Genomic DNA, 19,748 nt, shown 5'->3' on the forward strand with positions numbered 1-19,748 from the left:
ATCAGATGTTTCTCAACTGTGGAGTTCTCCAATAAAAACACAGCCTTGTATTGTCTCGCTTACCTCATCTCACCCTGTCAGACTTTTGTTAGCTGCTAAAACACAATTCAAGATGGAAAATCAATTATTCGTGATTGATATTTTTGGTCGTTATCCAGGAAATTTGAAGGTAATCTTTAAAATGAGACACAAATAATGATGGGACATTGAAAGCAAAGGTTTTTTAATGTTAAGTAAGCATTCAAGTTGGCATTTTCCTGTAAAATGTTCCTCCTGTGTAGCACTTACACTCAATACATCATCATTCCCTTGAAGATAAATGTTTTTAAACTAAGCTTTTGACACCCAAAGAGTCACAGCCAGTGTCCAAAAAAATGCCTCATCACAAAGAATCAGATGTTAAGCATTAATTCTTGGGTTTGACGTTGAATTAGTGGCTCCTTTTTATTTCTCTTGGACAAGTTCTGTAGTGGCACCAGATGTGGCTGACTTTAAAGTGCTCATAAGTCACACGGGTGTCTGCTCTTGTTGGCTTTCTCAGATCTCAGGGTAATTCTCAACAGCATCTGGCTAATTCTAATGAAAATAGCTCAATCATCTGAAGGAGAGGAGACATATGAAAGGATACTCTGCCCCCTTTTGGAAGCACACAGAAATGCAGCCCTTAACATTAAAAACACAACACGTTGTTGTGTCAACACTCAGCCCTTTTAAACTTGTCACACATTCCCTTTGAACCACCATTCCCAAGCTACACTCAATACTGCTCATGTGCAAAGTGTTTGATCACCAACATAACATTTATTTGTAGAGTAGATATCAAAGGCAGCACGTAATTACATCAGATTTATACCATTTTAAGGATTCTGTCTCTTATGTAGGTACATTATTACTCTGAGAATTTTAACTTACATAAATGTATAACTTGCCGTATTAGGCATTAATGTATGCGCTTCCTTAACGAATACAAGGGCCTTAACGAACACATTACATACAAAACTAATGGAGCACAGGAATGCTTATGGTTATTCTGGAAAAAAGCAATAAGCATAGAAAACTAGATATTTAGTGAGAGCAGTGTGGGCCACCGTGGCTGATGAGATTAACAGTTACACCTGAAAGTCAAACTTTCTCAACAGGAAAGCAAAAATACCACACAATAACCAGAATGCTTAGCAACAACATTGCCAAAAAACCCAGGAGGATTGAAAGGATTATTACTTTAATCCTTGTGGACCTGATTTGGTGTGTAGGACTTAATAGGTTTCTAGCACGGGTGAAAAATGGGAAAAAATGGTGTTCAATTTTCAAAATATCTGCAGCATTCTGATTCTTAATGTAATCCAGCACCAACAAAATCCAAATGAATAGACATGAAACTTCATAACTCACACTGGATTTGGACCCTATATAGTCAGAGAGCATGTTCTGGGTCATCTCTGGGTCAGAACAGTCCTGGCCATCTTTAAAGTTGAATAATTAAGGCACCTAAAGACAAAGTTAAGATCTACATTCAAGCTTACAAGTCAAAGCTCCATGTCCATTAAAATACATCTCAAATACTTTAAACAGTGTTCTCTTTAAGTCAACTGAAGTAATCACTCTTACCATTTCTCGGAGCAAATCACGGCCTCTTTCCGTCCTCCCGTCACTGATTGGAGACCCCTGAAATAGTGACTGTAAAGTGCTTGAATTTTATAGCGTTATAAAAAGAGTAATCATTGTGGCCTTTGTCACAATGATTAAGCCCACACTTTGAATTGCCCTCTTTAGTTAGGCCTTGTTATAATGTCCAGACCCCTGGTAGAGAGCAGCTCTGTATTACACCAATTAGAGCGGTGAGTCATATGTCACTGGCCACCGGAATTCAGCCTCCTCCAATTTGTGCAGTAAATGTATAGCTCTTGCTGCTACCCTGTCAATGTACCCTGTTGTCGTTCTGCTGCTGACTGACAGCTGTAACCTATGTGCTGGTTTCAAGGCGATGCGGTAGAATGTGTGTGAGGAGGTGAAAAAGTCAGGGTTTATCTGAATTAAGACACAATTACAGTAATTCATCTCCTATAATCACTTTTCCCCAATTCCATGTACCATTTTAGAGTCATCAAAAAGGTACTTAAAGGGTTATCTTCACCTCTCCATAAGTGCAAAGTGAGTAAAACAACAAACAACACAATTATTTGTTCTTTTTATTACCAACCAAGCTCTTTCACAGCAATGTCAGTGACTAGGCCCTCCCCCCAAGGAATAATTAGAGTAATGGTAGAGATAGAGAGGATCTAATGACCCTATCCCCTTGCATCAAATGCGGAAATATGTAGAGGCATGAAAAAGTGACTCGCCTGCTTCCTCCTCTACTCATCTCCGCGCCCCAGACAAGTCAATGGTCCTTGAGAACGCTCCGAGATACATTACACGAAGCCCCCTGGCTGAGTCAAGCCCCGTCTGCATCACCGTGGCATTTCATTGGTCTGCTCTCCCTGTGACAAGAGAGATGGAACAGCAGAATATGGGCCCTGTGGGTGGGTGTAATTGTATTCTTAATGACAGGCAAGCAAATGAGTGTCTTACTGAGATATGGGCTATGGGAACAGGAAAGTATGTGAGATAATGAAAGTGAAATGGAGAGATTTATGGGGTGAAATAACCACACTTATAATTTCTTCCTGTGTGTATCTTGGTGTTTATGAAACCATTTAATGTATTCATGATGTAAAGTCTCTACACTGCATGTGGACAGGAGAAATGTATATGAGCCCAAACACACAGGTGTCAGAACCTTCCCTGCTTCTAAATGTTGTTACATTTAACTTGTTCATTCATGTTTTCTGTTTTATTCTGTAACTCACCTCTCCTCTTGTTTCAGATCCGTTCACTTCCTGCCAGGTTTGATTGTCTGCCCCGCCTGATTAATTAACTGTCCCTTTATTAATCGTGAAGTCACGTCACCATTTCACCTAATCAGTCTTTCCTGCCGATACTCCTTTTTTGCCTTGGGACTTTGTAAGTTTATTCCATGAATACATCATTAAACTCTTCCTGTGTTTGGGTTTTAACTGTGCATCCACTGAGTATTGATTCACCTGGTAAATCCACCTATTGACAGTTGGGGAAACTAATGCACCAAAACAAAGACAGATGTTAGACCCATTTTGATAGCTTTATGAAAGCTTTAGCGCAAGTTCAATAAGGAAGACCTAACAATGAGTCACTTACACGTCACTCTATTGCTCCCTTCCCCCCTCATTAAATACGTGGGCGTCACCCCTCAGCAGCCAATTGCTGCACATGCTAAATTCCTTAAATGCCTGCTCTTCCTCCCTGTCAGTTGTCATTTCAGGTGACCACACGCAACCCGCCTCCACCCCTCTCGCCTCCCGTCTCCTCCAGGACAAAGCTAAACCTTCCTTCTTCAGACCGGTCTCACCAACTCATCACCACCACCAGTGTCTAGACCCCGGGGATTTCATCGGAGCGGTTCTTTCCCTCCTGAATGATTATCCTGCAAACCGGGGCCTAATCGCCAAACACCATTACATTCTCCTGTTGTATTATCATGGCAATCATTTCATTCATATGACGTGTAAACAATAAATATGTATTCCTTACATCACGTCTCTCCGGTTTGAAATGATATCCAAAGCCAAAACACAGTTTAGAAATAATTGTGCTTGACTAAAGTATTTCCTCTACATCAGTTCCACTAACCCTAACCCTAAAACAGTATAACAGGGAACCTTTAAGGAAGAGAAATAATGATATTATGCTTCCTGCTCTGAAAAATAAAATAAAATAATCTTTACACAAAGTCACTATTTAAACCACTGCCACTATCTAGTTTAAGAGCAATAATATTCTTATGATAAAACATTTGGAAAAGTATTAATTTACACACGTTTAATCACATAAAGTATAGCCGTTATGTTAAGTAATAATAATATACTTAAGAGAAAATCGTAGAAAAAGCCTGTATCAGAGTTTATTAAAGACACCTGTAATAGTCCTGCCTGTTATCACGCTTTGATCAGCAGGTGGTGTCTGAGCATCAATTAAACCTTTTGGGAGATACCATGTGAAATCAACTGAAGAGGGGTAAGTATCCTTTAATTAGCTGTTCAGGTTTCTTTTATGATTATCTTGTGATGTGTCAAATTAATTAAGATCCTCTAGTCAGTGTATTGTCATGTCGCGTTAAATGTTGTTAAAAATGTATTTGAACGTCTTTGTTGTATTTGAGTTTTTTGATGTAAGATGCGATTTCCCTATACTGTGGTATCAGTCCGTGACGTCACTGGGCCCAGAAAGACTTTTCCCCATTGACATTAGGCGCGTTCACACCGGAGTACTTTTCCCCGCACTTTTCCCGTTTAGTTCCGTTAGTATCCCTTATTTTGCGTTCACACCAAAAAGAGTACTTAGTGCCGGGAACTTTTACCCCCATTTTTAGTGCCTGCTAGAGAGGTGGTACTATCCTGGGGAGAAAAAAGTACCAATTTCTATTGGCTGGGCGAATTGCCAACAACGCCCCTTAAAACTCTGAAAAGTTTTTTGAAGCCGCCATTGTATTTGCTGGCATTAGCATTATTACCATTAGCATTAGCCCCGCGCACCAACGGAGAGAGAACAACTTATGGCAACACAAAAAAAACATGGGAGCGGTGAAGCCAGTCCCCAACTCCGGGGACTTCCGGCCGGGGACTTCGGGTGGCAGTATACGCCGTAAAGTGGTTTGCGGCCTGCCAGTAAACCCAAAGCAGAAGAAGAAGTGACGTCAGCGGCTTCATTTGCGTAATCTTCCCTCAGGGAACTTAGTACTTGGTGTGAAAGCGGTAATAGGGAAAGAGACGTCTGTAAATCAGCGGATACTTTTTTTTAAACTAAATAAACTACCCAGTATGAACTATTTTATAGCCCTTATTAGAATGATTAGGTCCTTAAAGTTGTAAAATGCACTAAAAGCCGAATCTAGATTTATTTTCTGACTCCATTCAATCTGCTGAGCCGAGAGTGGGAGCTCCGGGGGCGGGGCTTAAGGGGCGCATGCTCTGTGAGCGCAAATACGGGTTCTTCTGCTCTGACAGCCAGGCATGACGGGTAATCTGTGACATTTCGCTCTCTCAAAAATTGGGCCATTTTGTCTTCATGCGCCAATGAGCAGCTCTCATAGGAAAGAACGAGACGCCTCCGACGCTGTATCCAGTTCTTATTTTACATCCATGGCCGAGGGTGTTTCTCAATGTCAAGGACTCTTGCTTGGTAGCACATGTACTTCCGAGTCAGATGCTTCAGAAGCGAGGCAAGAATCCCTCCTAGCCTCGGAAAACGAAGAATGGTGGAACAGGCTAACAGGTGTGCGTCATATGTGAGGCCCCGCCTTAAATGGAGCGCGATTTCTGACGGAAATTTGGAAATTGGTCCGTGCGCAAAGCATTGTGGGGATTTTAAGACCGCGGAGTCTACACATGTGCAGCCTCGAAATTTCCCGCTACGAAGTACGCCGGCCTCGGTAGAATTCCAAGTATGCTGGACATTGGAACAGTCCTTCGGCGGCACTCGATGACGTAGTATGCTTGAAATAGTGGCTCTGGAGCATCTTTCCTCGACATTGAGAAACACCCAGAGAGTGGGAACTCGGGGGGCGGGGCTTAAGGGGCGCATGCTCTGTGAGCGCACATACGGGTTCTTCTACTCCGACAGCTAGGCATGATGGATAATCTGTGACGTTTCGCTCTCAAAAGTTGGGCCATTTTGTCCTCATGCGCCAATGAGCAGCTCTCATAGGAAAGAACGAGACCCGGCCTCCGACGCTGTATCCAGTTCTTATTATACATCCATGAACGCACATCTGTAAAGATGACCTGTTGCTCGTGGTTGATTGTTGCCCACGTTATGTGAAAACTGCCATTGTTGTATTTATTTGTTTGTACAGTGTGGTTGCGGTCATGGTTGGTGTGCCCCTAACCTCTGCATCAAGTCTCCTGAATTTAAAGTAAAAATACTGCCGCCCCGACCCTCGCCCTCTTCGCGGAAATGTAACCCCCACCACACGACCGTCCGTCCCTCAGGTTAACGCTAATGTCGTTGTTTGCACTGTACTCACCTGTTAACTGCCGGCCGCCGCCATTTTGAATCGCGTGTTAATGCATCCCTCATTGAATAGGCCAGAAATGTCGTTTTCTAGCAACATAACTTTGTTTTATTATTTCGAATTTCTTTATGTTTGACCTACAGAATGTACCAACTACACATATTCAACCCATGTACAGATATTTATGTCACAGCTAACTTTAGGCCTACTGTATCATTCTAAGGTGAAATGTCGCAACTTCTCTAAGCCCATGAAAGTCCTTATTTATGAGGAAAGAATCGTAAGATCCAATTTAAATATGGTAGTTCCTCTACATTCTACATTCTGGCATCAAAACTGTACTGAATCAAGTAAAAAAATAAATCCTACTTTTGTTTTTCTAGTAAAATAACGTTTAAAGGCTTACTTTTTGAGCACCTTTACTTTATGGAAGTGTCTTATTACACTCAGACATATTGGAAGAGCCAGTTAAAGCTTGTAGTTAGATAACATACATTATGTGCAATGGTGAAAGTATTCACACACGCATGTACTCTGTACAGGCAGTAAGCTTACATCTGTAAGCCTATTTCAATCTTATGGTGATGGGCTTACATGACACTAATGGTGGGGGCTATTCTCTGTGCAGGAGTATTAGTGGTGCTAAAAGCAGTAACACCATTGGAGACAGCTTGTTTGTGTGGACTTGTTGCTTTAAAAGAATGCAAGAAGAAGAGGTTGACAAAGAGAAAAGAGAGGGTTAATCTAGAAGGGAGTATTTCAGCTCTCATGCAGACATAACAGCAGGTGCTACCTTCGTTTTCTGGACATGTTTGGCAGGTGGAAGAAAGTCTTTGCTGGCCCGCAGGTGCCAGAAGCTTCAGCCACCCCTGAAGCTCCAGCTCCAGCTCCAGCTCCTGCTCCAGCTCCTGATCCAGCTCCTGATCCAGCTCCAGCCAAGGTAAGACTTGTTTTAAAAATAAAAAAGTGTGCTATATATTCATTAAGTAAATACAACTGTTAATTGTAAAATGTGTAATGTTTACAGTGATTTCTAAGGCATTCAATTATTCTACAATGCTTTAACAAGCGTTCAATAGCCCTGTAACAGCCAAGACTGAAATCAAGCATGATAACATAATGTGCAGTGTTGCATTGTAAAACAGCAAGTTTGGTTTACATTTGTTCCTCACATCAGTGGCATCTTATCTGCTCCCCCATACACTCAATTGTGCCGTACCCTTGCCAACAAAGAATCAAATCAAATTGCTTCTAGACACAGACCTCATTGAAGTTGCTCATTACCCAACGGGCACTTTTAAATTCATTTAATCTCAGACCCAGCTTGTTTTAGAAAAAAAAAGTGTATCAGGCAAGGGAGTAATTTGTCAAATGATAAATTCCCTTTTCTTTAAAAGGCTCTCTAAATGAAAGTGTCTCTCTAATGACCATGTTTTGACTAATGAGCAACTTTGTGGGAAATGTTGATTTGTCTTGTAGGAGGAGAATGAGGCCAAGAAAGAGGACAAACCGCAGGGTAAGTGATCATTTATGTGAGAGGCTGAAACCACACATTTAGAAACCAAATTATTCTGCTTCCCTTTTTGTTTTTCTTTGTGTAAGCCGGACTTTACTATCCTTTAAGGTGGAAACTGTATACTAGGCATACTGCAAATGTTGTCACTTTGTACTAAAGTGAACTTTAGCATTTGCAACTTAACCATTGTCTGTATTAGTTTACAAAGCATTGTATTGCCCATTCCTGTCACTTAAAAAAAAAAACATATATATTATTATTTATTAATTATTGAGAAGGAAAATCAGATCATTCAGACAATAGAGTGGCACACATTGATAAACTGCAAACATGTGTACAACATTTAACGTCTCTTGAACTCATTGTCTGTCCAAACATCATTGACCCTGCAGTCTGATGTAAGATGCATTGAATTCAGTTACTTGTTGACAGTGTGGCTCTCCTTCTAGGCACTTGTCTTGTAGCAATTGTACCATCAAGCACAATGGGTGTGTCATAGCTCTGTTATTTGACCTTGTATAGATAATGATACTTTTACTTAATTTCTCTGAAAACCAACTTACCCTTTAAAAGGCCTTTACTTTAAAACATGCACCACAGACAAATCTTCTACTATGGACATTGTCAATTTCATTTAAATCATACATGTTTTTATATATTCATTTGGAGCGTAATTGATAATGACGTGAGATACTTTATAGCCACGGAATTATGTACTGTCATTCTGAGGTTATTATTTTGTATTTAAAATGTTTACAATCCAAACCTATCTCTTAATAAAGTGCCATATGCTTAACATACCATGGCAACAATAATGACGTTATTTGTATGGCAAGAAAAATGAAATGAGAAAAGTCACATGAAAGAAAACACAAAATGAAGAAATTCAGGAAATGCATAATGCTAAATACATTGTTCAAATGCAAGGCTAAAAAAATGAGCAAAATGTGTTTGGGGGAGATACACTTATTATGGATTCTGATTGTTCCCATTTGCTCAGAATCAACACCTGCCCCAGCAGCGGCCCCTGCACCTGACCCTACTCCGGCTCCAGCTCCGGCTCCAGCTCCAGCTTCAGCTCCGGCTCCAGCTCCAGCGCCGGCCCCAACTCCGGCAGCAGCCCCTGCCCCAGGAGCAGCTCCTGCTAACCCTGATCAAGCTAGACCTGAGGGGTAAGACATGTACCCTTGCTGCTTTCTGTAGTCTCCAATAGTTTGAGCAATACATCATCACAGGTATTTTCTCTGTCTGATATGTTTGCAGACAAATAGCTGGGAGATGCATTGAGAGTATAATAAAAGTATTGGGCAATTAAAGAGAGTAGATTAAGTTTGTTGATCCGTCGAGCCTCTAAACACCACTTTAGCGTACCAAACCACACACCTGCCAAGACACTGCCACCAAACTAGTTTCAATTAATCACCCAATGGCCACTAATTATTCAGATTCTCTGGAAAGAACACAGGGAGATACAGAGATGAACACATGTGAGATCTTGATCCCTCGGAACAACATGCATACAAGGGGGGGTTGACCTGAAAGTGGATTAAAAGCTTTGCAGCTTTTAAGGTTTAAGGAGCTCAAGGCCGCTTCGGGCCCAGCAAAAGAAAACCTGACTGTGGCATATTGACCTGCAACACTTAAAAACTAATATCACTTATCTATATGAGTAGATGTGTATTAAATATTTAATCAAAGGATGATAATTGAGTGGCAGTAAGATGGTGAGGCTTTATGTGGAGCACATTTAGACGTGTCGGCGATCAGTTTGAATGACGAGAATAAATATCTGCAGTTTGCCATGGCATAAAAAACAATTTACAACTGAAGAAATATGTTCTTTTTTGTCTATAAACAATTTTTTTTTGTCTTGGTTTTCTCTAACTTATGCTGTCTAATATAACTTTGTTCAATGCATTCTAACTTCATGAAGGTATTAATGTTTGTATGATTAAGAGAGGTACCTATTAAACCATATGGTCATTTAAGAGGCCGCTGTTTGCAGTACTGTTGAATTGTTGAGTTATAAATAGAGGCATTTTTGTAATTTAACGTCATTGGACAAAATGATATCAACTTAAACAAAAGATATAAACTTGTTTCAAGCTATTGTGAAAAGTATTGTCTTTAATTTGATTACATTTTAACTTATTCAATTCATATATGGTTACCATCAAGATGTTGTGGTGCGGTAGTGGTTTATTCAAATCAATGACTTGACACCATAGATAGACTGTAGCTCCTGTAGCTTGACCATACAGCTTGACACAAATGCTTTTCAGCTGGGTGTAATACTAGATTGAGGCCACCAGGAGGCGACACATGAGCACAGATGTCCTCTTCTCTATCTGTACTGCTGAGGCTGCAGTTGCCTGTTATAATAATGGAATTTCACAGTACAAATTGTTTCAATTGACATAACAAATCACTATTTGCTATGCTGAGCCATGTGTGAAAAGCAGTTGTAGACCGTAGACATGACATAAGTAAAACAGTTACTGGCTTGTTCTTACTTTTTTGTTAAAAGACACATAACATTTCCTTTTCTCTGCTAATACTTTTCGTTTAGTTTGACCCACTTGCAGGCAGATGCTAAAAAGCTGTGAACACAATCATTAGTTAATCGTTAAAGTTGAAATGGCAATCTTTCTAGCACATATTTGGCTATTACCCACACCCAGCTGATACAACAACATTAGCATTTGATCCAGTTTGGTTTCTGGCAACTTGGTTTATTTAATTCTAATATTTCTCCCGTTATTGGCCACTTCACTCTTAAGGGAAGTAACTAAATCTAAAACAGCTAGACACCCACTGCATCTACAGTAGTTAGTGCTATGCAGGCAGTGTTTCATGGGTTTTAAGAGTTTTAATTTGGGCTGCTCAAACAGGTGTCTGCTCTGGCCAAATAAGAGCATTAACACTGAACCAACACAGAGTTATGTTTCAGAAAACTGTACACTAAAGCTCAATAGATGCGATGACAACTGCAGATTCTTTGTCAAAAATATTGATTGTAGGCACTAAGTAACATCACCTCCGACTAGTCTTGCTACAGCTTGCTAATTACAAAATAAATGGCTTATTTTCCATCTTAAATTCATATTTCATTCATATCCAAAGTACTGTGGCTAATATTTCTGCTAATTGTTTTTTAATCTACAGAGAAGAGGCGCCCCCTCCTCCACCTCCACCCATTGTCATAAACAAGTATGCAGACCAGCAGCTCAGATCCATAGCCCAACGCATGCACGAAAGACTGAACATCTACAAAGAGAAAGTGGTCGATCAGTATGCTTCATCCCCAGAGATCACTCCTCCTGTCAGTAAGTACTAACCCATTACAGCCTCCCTTCAGCTGTGTATGTTAGCATGACAGCTTTATACCAGCGACTTGCGGTATCTTCCGTGCTTTACAGTCTTTAGAGTTCACAAAGAATGAAAAGTTTGTTTTCCGTGTCTCAGCCCACTTTTAAATATTGTCCTTTCAGCACCTGTGCTGCTCAAAGACGAACACACAAAACTCCTAGAGGAGAGGAAAAAGCAAGCAGAGGAGGACCGCGTAAAGAAGGAAGAGGCTGACAATAAGAAGAAAGAGGAGCAGGATAAGAAGAAAAAGGAGAACGCAGAGAAGAAGAAAGAAGACGATAAGCAAAATAATTTGCAGGCTGTAAATGTGCAACTGAATAGGAACATACCGACCAAGATAAAGGAAGCTTTCTGGTACTTGGTGGACGTTGTTCTGAAGCCAATTGAGGACAAGATGGACTCTGTGCTGGGGAACACCATTGACCCTTTCACAGACCGACACTACATCGCCTGGCTGAGCGTGGTGACCTTGGCCTTCAACTACAACACCTGGTTTATCACGGCCCGTCTGTGCTTCCCGTACCACTCGGAATTTGCCATTCCCTTCTGGTTAGCCACAGATACGCTGGCAGACCTCATCTACCTCATAGACGCAATCCTCTTCCAGCCCCGCAGACAGTTTGTCAAAGGAGGGGACATCATAGTAAGCCTAATTTCATTCAGTAGATCCTGATGATGAGCTTGAACTAATTGACAAATGATTCTGTTCCCTTTTTAGACAGACCGACTGGTGACAAAGACAAACTACAGAAGATCTGTCAGATTCAAGGTACTATAACTCAATTTCTTAGAAAAATGAGGAAGAACTAATCTCAGTGACCTCATATCTCTGTCCCCCCTCAACAGCTAGACATGCTGGCCCTCGTGCCATTCGACTTGCTGTACCTAGAGTTTGGGTTCAAATCCATTTTCAGAGCCAATCGTCTGATGAAGGTGAGTTTCCCCATGTGTTACAAAGGCCAGCCAATTGATGCTTGACCTCGATTCCTTCCTGTGGCTGACACTTTCATGCTTATTCTCAAGGTGGACACATTCTTTGAGTTCAGCGATCGTCTTGAGAGCTTAATGTCCAAAGCTTACATCTGGAGGTCAGTCAAAGGATCATGCCGTAATTGATGTTACCATATTTGAATCACTTCAAAAAAGGCTGTCTGTTTGACAGGAAAGTGAAATGAACAGATACAAAGAGACATTTCTTTATTTTTCCATTAGAGTTATTCGGACCATTGGATATCTTCTCTTCATGCTGCACCTCAACGCCTGCTTCTACTACGTGGCTTCAGAGTATCAGGGAATCGGGAAGACTAGATGGGTTTACTCCGGTCTGGGCAACGCGTAAGTACAACAGTTAAAGTGTGAGGCATTTTAGTTGTCTATCTCTCCAGGAATAGACATGCATACATAAACATTAAATACAGACCATGAGAAAGAAATGTAAATATGCTGAGAGTGAGGTGGAAAACTGTAATGGCCTGAATACAATTTTAAAAAACATGAAAAACATACAAAATGTTATAATCAATGGGATGTTTTGATCATTGTGAAAGACACTTTATCCTTAATCCCAGTTCTATAAGAAACACACTTTCACCAGTATCTTTATCTATAAACGCAATTTGAACTTTAAGTAGTATTTTATAAGATAAGATAAGATAAGATGTACTTTATTAATCCCAATTTGGAAAATGTTTGCGTTGCAGCAGCATGAGAAGGCATAAGATAAATTAAAAGGGTAGAAATAAATCATTCTAAAATGGAAATATCTCAAAATAGAAATAAAAGAGCATTAAAAAAATATATATATACATGTTGAAATACCAATTTACAGTAAACAAAATGAAGCAGGATATTATATACATATTATATTATTTAGCTCATTTAAATAAAGGTCTAGTAAAGTAGTTTCCCATAAAGGCACATGACAAAACGGGACACGTTTATGAAACACCAGCCAGCTTTTAGAGTCATTGCAATGCTTGCTGCACTGAAAACAAGTTGTAGTTTTCTCCATCTGTGTGGCGTCCACACTTTGAAAATGTCTTCTGTGTTCTGTCCGCCGCCGCTGCAGCTACCTCAGCTGCTTCTTCTATGCCGAGAAGTCCCTGCTGATGATCGCTGAGTTGCCATTACCAGACACCATGTTCGGACAGATCTTTCAGATGACAAACTACCTTTTTGGGGCTTTCTTTATGTCCACCATTCTTATCCAGGTAGTTTAATTATAATCATTTTTAAAAAGTTTTTATTTATTTATATTTAATTTTTTTTCTTTGAATTTGAGCACATTTATTTTCTACCTTTTATATTGTTGGCGTCAAGGGATTCAAGCCAAAAAAGATATATAACAATCCTTCCTCCTCAACACATGCGCACACGTTTAGCACTATGTCCGTCCCAAAATATAACAGGCCAGTGAAATATAGTGAGTGTGACTGCCGCCCTAACCCCCCCCCCCCCCCTCTCCACAGGTACCTGCGTTGTTACTACTACGCTGTCCGCAGTCTGATCAACATCGGGGGTCTTATCGAACCCCATACCGTGTTTGAGATTACCTTTCAGATGACTAACTTTTTCGTGGGCGTCTTTGTGTTCTCCAGTTTGATTGGACAGGTAACATGGAGCTAATTCATGAGAAAGTAAAAGTCCCAGCATGCTCAGTTCCTGTAGAAACCTCTAAATTACCGTGTCTCCTTGGTGTCGTAATGTAGTGACAGATGAATAAAACGTGTGGCGTTAGAAATGACAGACAACACCATTCATCTCACCATAGTAGTTCCACTAACACCCCATCATCCGTCACTCTAAATGTTGTGTTCCACCGGTTCCTTGTGAAGTCTTGATTTTAGCTACAAAAACATGTGTAATCGACTGCAGTAGTTCTCCGATTTTAACGAAAGATTTCCCTGTGCTTCAGATGAGGGACGTCATCGGTGCAGCCACAGCAGGACAGACATACTTCAGATCCTCCATGGACGGCACTGTGGCCTACATGGTGACCAATCACATCCCCTCTGAGGTGCAGAACCGAGTCCGCACCTGGTACACCTACACCTGGGACGCTCAGGGCATGCTGGGTCAGTAACACTAGACAAAGTGTTCAGTTTACTTTAGTTAGAAAGCCTTTCATTATTAAAATCCACAGCATCTTAAAAGAGTGACTACCTCCTTTAACCTTTCCTGTTGGACCTTGGTGCTTTCAGACGAGTCGGAGCTGCTGGAAAGCATGCCTCTGGTGATGAGAACCGCCATCGCTGTCGACATCAACTTGACCACCTTCCAGAAGATTGAACTTTTCAAGGTGCCTTTCACAAACACAGTGAAGCAGACATACTGCAGCTTGGACATTAGGTCATTTAAACATCTTGTTATTATCTCCCCAGGGCTGCGACCAGCAGATGTTGGTGGACATGTTGCTGAGGCTCAAGTCTATCATCTATTTACCCGGTGACTTTGTCGTAAAAAAGGCAAGTTATTATTATCACGTCTAAATGTGCTCCACATTATTTTCCCTCTTGAATTTGGCCTTTTAAATTCAAATCTGTATCACCCTTTATAAGACAGACATTTGTCTGTTATTCTGTCCATTATTTGGTATGTTTCTGCATGTGTTTGACTTTGCCGTCTTGCAGGGGGACATCGGGAAAGAGATGTACATCATCAAAGAGGGAGCGGTGCAGGTGGTGGGGGGGCCGGACAACAGCATTGTGTTTGTCACCCTGAAGGCTGGCTGTGTGTTTGGAGAAATCAGGTGAGTCATTGTCACACAGAGATGATTCATGTGCCACAATGTAATCTAGATCAGGGGTTCCCAACACCCGGGCCGCGGACCGGTACCGGGCGTTACTGCCGGGCCGCGAAATAGCTGTGAGTCGTAATATTTGCAGAATTATAAATATATAAAAATATTTTAATATTTTTTTCAAAAAGTGTTTCATTTTCGCACCTATACCAGTCATATTATTTAATCCAGTAGCCTAGTTAAACTTTCACCAGAAAATAGTTGAAAATGGCTTTCATGATTTTTTTTTCAAGGTCTCAGCCTCTCTTGCGCACGAAAGTTAACGGTGCGCCAAGTAGGAAGAGGAGCGCACAGGAGACAACCGTTTCATTGCAGACTGTTATGTTTATGTGGGGAAATAGCAGTGCATACATTATTTGTGATATATTTCAAACTCGGACTTCATTTTAAGGACATGTCGGCCAGGGGTGTAGAGCTATTTGTTTAAGCACCGGATTGGCAAAACAGGAGAGTCTGTAAACCAGTCGGCTTTGATCTCATCGATGAATTCATGTCCGGGACTCTCACGGTATCTGCTACCCGCAGCTGTTTTATAGAAGGAAAACCTCCTTCACTTCGTGAAATGGCTGCAGCATCAGGAGGCAGCGGGACGTGTAACTCCGCCTCTGAGAAGTGCAGCACCAGCGCGCCGAGAGCTGTGCCTTTTTACGCACCGCCTTCACTGTGTTTACATTCATCAGAACAGCTTAAGAGTGACTGCAGGCTGCTACGTGTTAACCACACACACACACACACACACACACACACACACACACACACACACACACACACACACACACACACACACACACACACACACACACACACACACACACACACACCTCTACACATGTCGAACTGCCCGATTATTCCCCCTATTACTCATTTCATGAAGGAGATGTCCGGATTTATCTGTTTTCCCGTTTTGGTTTAAAACGAAATAACGTTGGTTTTCCGTTTTTCCGAAAAACACCGGTTCTTTCTTTTTTTTAAACGTTGTTTTGGATGCATATTGTTCTAGTATTTGTTCAGGCTGTTACATACAATTAGTTTCTGTTGCTACCTGCTGGTGAGTAAATATTAAAATTAGTTCAAATTGACAACCGGTCCGCGATTTTTTTTAAATGTATCTGCCGGTCCTTGGCACAATAAAGGTTGGGAACCCCTGATCTAGATGATAATAGAGTCAAATCCACAGACAAAGAATACAGTCCGGGAAATGTCATCCTTAAAATGTTGTTCTTTCTCAGTCTGTTGCAGTCTTCCAAAGATGGAGGGAACAGGCGGACAGCTAATGTCAAAGCGCATGGTTTTGCTAACCTTTTCGTCCTGGAGAAGAAAGACCTGTTCGACATCCTGGTCCACTACCCAGAGTCTCAGAAAGTGTTGGCCAGGAAGGGAAAGTAAGTCAGACACTCAGGACACACCACTACTACAACATCTTACTCTTTCCCAGAGCCACTGCACACATTCCAGCAATGATGTTTTTAAATGATAAACCAATAACATGTTTGCTCAAGTACAGAGCTATTGCTGAAAGAAATGTTCTCACCAAATGTTGATATTAGCTGTATATAATCCTAGTATGAAAAGTGTATACTAGGCAGCTCACATTTCAGCAACGAAGACCTTTTTCCTTTCACTTAAACATCGGATCTCTCTTTAGAACCATTACATTGCAGCAAACTTAGACATCGGACTCAGAAATACTCTATTAGCACCAGAGCACTTTGTTCAGCCAGCTTCTCCATGTCTGTGTGTAGGAAATTGATGAAGGCGAAGGGTCCCGCAGCAGCTAAAGCAGATGACGACAAGAAGAAGGGGCTCGCACTGTTCGGACCCAAACCCCCCACACCCAAACTGCTGCGACTCTTCGGTGGAAAGAACATGCTTGAAAGAATGAAGGTAACAGCACTTACACTTCTCTCTATATGTGCTCATTAAAACTTCATTGCAGTAATGCTGACATATGTTTTGTATTCCCCCCACCCCACCAGGCTACTTCTGGAAAACAATAAGGATTGTTGAGAGCTTTTTATTTACAACTCCTTTTTGGGAGTGAATGTACAGTTTACTTTTGTACTGATTGTGTATTTTGTGTCATTTTAAGATATGGGTTTTCTTTCATTACAAACATTTGGTTTGATATGCTTAGACAACTCAACAGAACCTCCCTGTCTAAGACAACAAGACATACAACAATGTTACCAAACTATTTGATGAGATGTGCAATATCTGTGTGTGAAAACTACCGCCCTTAGTGGATACTGCTTGTTGTATGTGTATATATTTATCCACCTTGATTTGTTTGTCTGCTTTTCTCTGCTATATTATTTTGAGCTTGCCAATGCACAGTCGTTGTAAAAGCCTTACAGAGATGATCAAAACAATTGGTTCAATAATGTTCACAACACAATATGTAATTGATTGGATCTGTCAATATCTGCTTAAATGAATAAATACTGACTTCATTTCAGTTGATAACCAAATAATGTCCTGTTTGTTTGCTTGTGTGTATCTGTGTGTTAACTGTGTGTGTACAGTAGAAGTTAGAGTTCGGACAGAGAGAGCTAAAGATAACCCTGTTAGCCAGAGAGAGACATGGTGAGAGTTAATTCACTAAATGCTCTCTGAGTTTCTGAACTCTGTTTACAGAGCGGTCTGAAATAACCTCAGCAGTCTAATTGTACACCAGACACTTGTGAGTTACTACCAATTAATCCATGTATTATCCCATTATGAAATATATTGGAAAATGAACTCAGTTCTATGTGAAATGCAGAGTCCAATTTGAGTTGTTTTTATTTATAAAGAAAAAAAGGTAATGGCACATTTAGTAAGCAGTTTGTTCTTACCAAAAAGTATCCGATCGGGCTCTCCTCTCTGACCTGGCATTTGAGTGTACAGGAGACGCACTCGTTTTAGTTATGATAATGAAGTTTCCCCAACAAAGACAACTCCTTTGGATGGTCTCTGCACTCGAGGCTCTGCAACAACACCGTTGGGCTGTTTGACTCTAAGAAAGGGTTACCATGCTAAATGGGGTAGCACTCAGTTTTAGAGTCACTGACAGTCTGGCAGTGAGGAGGCGGTGATGGGTGACTCTGCGTTGACTCCTGGAAAAAGGGGAGTGACCTGAGGGAATAAATGCCCGTAAGAAATGAAATTGCCTCAGTCTGTTGTTTGGATGTAAGACGAAGACTGCACAGCATCCTGAGAGTTTTCAGAGGAATCGGAAATCAAATAGAAATCGCCTTCAGGAGCAGTGGTGGTTGGTGGCTGTATAGCCCACTCCGAGACCCCCCATGTTCAGCAGGTTGAAGAGCCTGATCGGGGCTCCTGAGCCACCCCCTGCCCAAGCTCCGACCCACCATCATCTCCAGCTCCAGCAGCTAAGGTAAGGCCTTTTCTAATCTTCAATATAAATTCAGAACTGACATATTTTTGTTTAATTAGGACATTAAACGTTACCTACCTGCTTGTTTATCCGATTTCCTAGAATGCTACTCAGATCAGTGAAAGCCTCTGAAGCAGCTTGGCACTGATAAACAGCATGGGTGGATTTACTGTTGCTTTCTCAGTAGGATGCTGGCAAGGCAATATGTGATCCTGAATCTGAGGAAGGGCATAGTACTGAGGAATAACTAACGTTATGTGTGCACAGCCTTATCATTAGGAAATGAGTCCTATTTGTCTCAAGACAATTTCCAACTTTTTTCTGCAGTTACTAGCATTGTTTCTTTACAGGAAGAAAAGCCGCCTGACAAGAGGGATGAGAAAGAGGAGCCAAAACAAGACGAGGAGAAGAAAGGGGAGGAGAAAAGGGAAGAAGAGCCAAAACCAGGTGAGCTAGGATTTTTAATTTAGAGCACAACACAACCATGTACAGACCGGTAGCCTAGGTCAGGGGTTCCCAACCTTTTTTCCCCAAGAGCCCCCCCAAATGACTCCTGTTGGAAATGTTCCCCCCCCACACACACGGGGGGGGGTTCAAAGTCTCAACAATTCTACAACTACTGTCACAACGTGGATGAATGTGAAGTATTTTGTTAAAGGAGGATGAAAGCGTAATTAAGGAGCACTATTGGAGTGACTTTGATGGTTATTGGACTCAGGATTAATTCATTTGGATTCCCGCTGTATGAAGAAATTAAAGGACGGCGCAAGTGCAAACAATTCACAAAGGCATTAAACTGTTTAAAACACATGCTCAAAGTAAGCCGGATTTTGCCGATGTGTTTATGTGGATTCAAAAGTCGTAAATAATCTACAAAATGGAGGAGACCGATCTGATCGGAGCAACTGTGACAAATAATCCAACTGAAACTGGCATGGACAATGACTGTTTTAAAAATGCACTTATCCAGACGAGCCCGGTTTGGACACTTTACGGGCAGAAGAAACATTTCTATCAAAGAAAGAATTATACATTTCTGTCTTTTTATGCCTTTAATAGCTACTAACTTGAATCTTTATTCAAATTAGTTAATCAATTATTTTTTATATTTGATTGTAATGTAACTACAAGGCTTTTAGTGACAATCATGTATTGCATTACAATTATATGTAAAAAGAAAAAGAAAGTCAAAATAAAAAACAGTCTAAATATGATATTTGGCCTCAAATCATCTGAGGCCTGGCGCACCCCCTGTGATCTTTGGCCCCCCCAGGTTGGGGACCACTGGTCTAGGTGATTACTGTTACATACACACTGTAAATATTGTGAATATTGCAGTTAATAATAATAATTTCAATTTCTATAGTGCCTTTCACGAAACCCAAGGACGCTTTACAATGAGAAGTAACAAAACAAAACAAAAAAAGTAATAATAATCAAGGCTGAAGAAAACAAAACAGGAACAGGTTGCTGGGTACTGCATATTAGTTGAGGCCAAAGGCCTGAGAGAACATGCGGTGTTTGAGGTGTTTTTTGAAGGTGTCAGTTGATTAATAGATGTTAGAAAAGTAGTAACATGTCTCACTTAGTTGTTTTGAAA

General features: G+C 40.9%; 1 protein-coding gene across 1 annotated transcript; it reads left to right on the top strand.

Moving 5' to 3' along the window:
- Positions 1-6,896: 6,896 nt before the first annotated feature.
- On the top strand, positions 6,897-16,933 carry LOC117543615 (cyclic nucleotide-gated cation channel beta-3-like). The gene is made up of 17 exons (XM_034211987.1): positions 6,897-7,028; positions 7,568-7,604; positions 8,605-8,776; positions 10,770-10,930; positions 11,096-11,616; positions 11,692-11,742; positions 11,820-11,906; positions 11,997-12,061; positions 12,186-12,308; positions 13,442-13,583; positions 13,888-14,047; positions 14,174-14,271; positions 14,354-14,437; positions 14,603-14,721; positions 16,002-16,154; positions 16,515-16,656; positions 16,749-16,933. Exons 1-17 carry the CDS (start codon positions 6,897-6,899, stop codon positions 16,767-16,769), a joined length of 2,268 nt encoding a protein of 755 aa, XP_034067878.1. The 3' UTR covers positions 16,770-16,933.
- Positions 16,934-19,748: the final 2,815 nt, after the last annotated feature.

Source organism: Gymnodraco acuticeps, unplaced genomic scaffold, assembly GCF_902827175.1.
Source record: "Gymnodraco acuticeps unplaced genomic scaffold, fGymAcu1.1, whole genome shotgun sequence".
NCBI lineage: Eukaryota > Metazoa > Chordata > Actinopteri > Perciformes > Bathydraconidae > Gymnodraco > Gymnodraco acuticeps.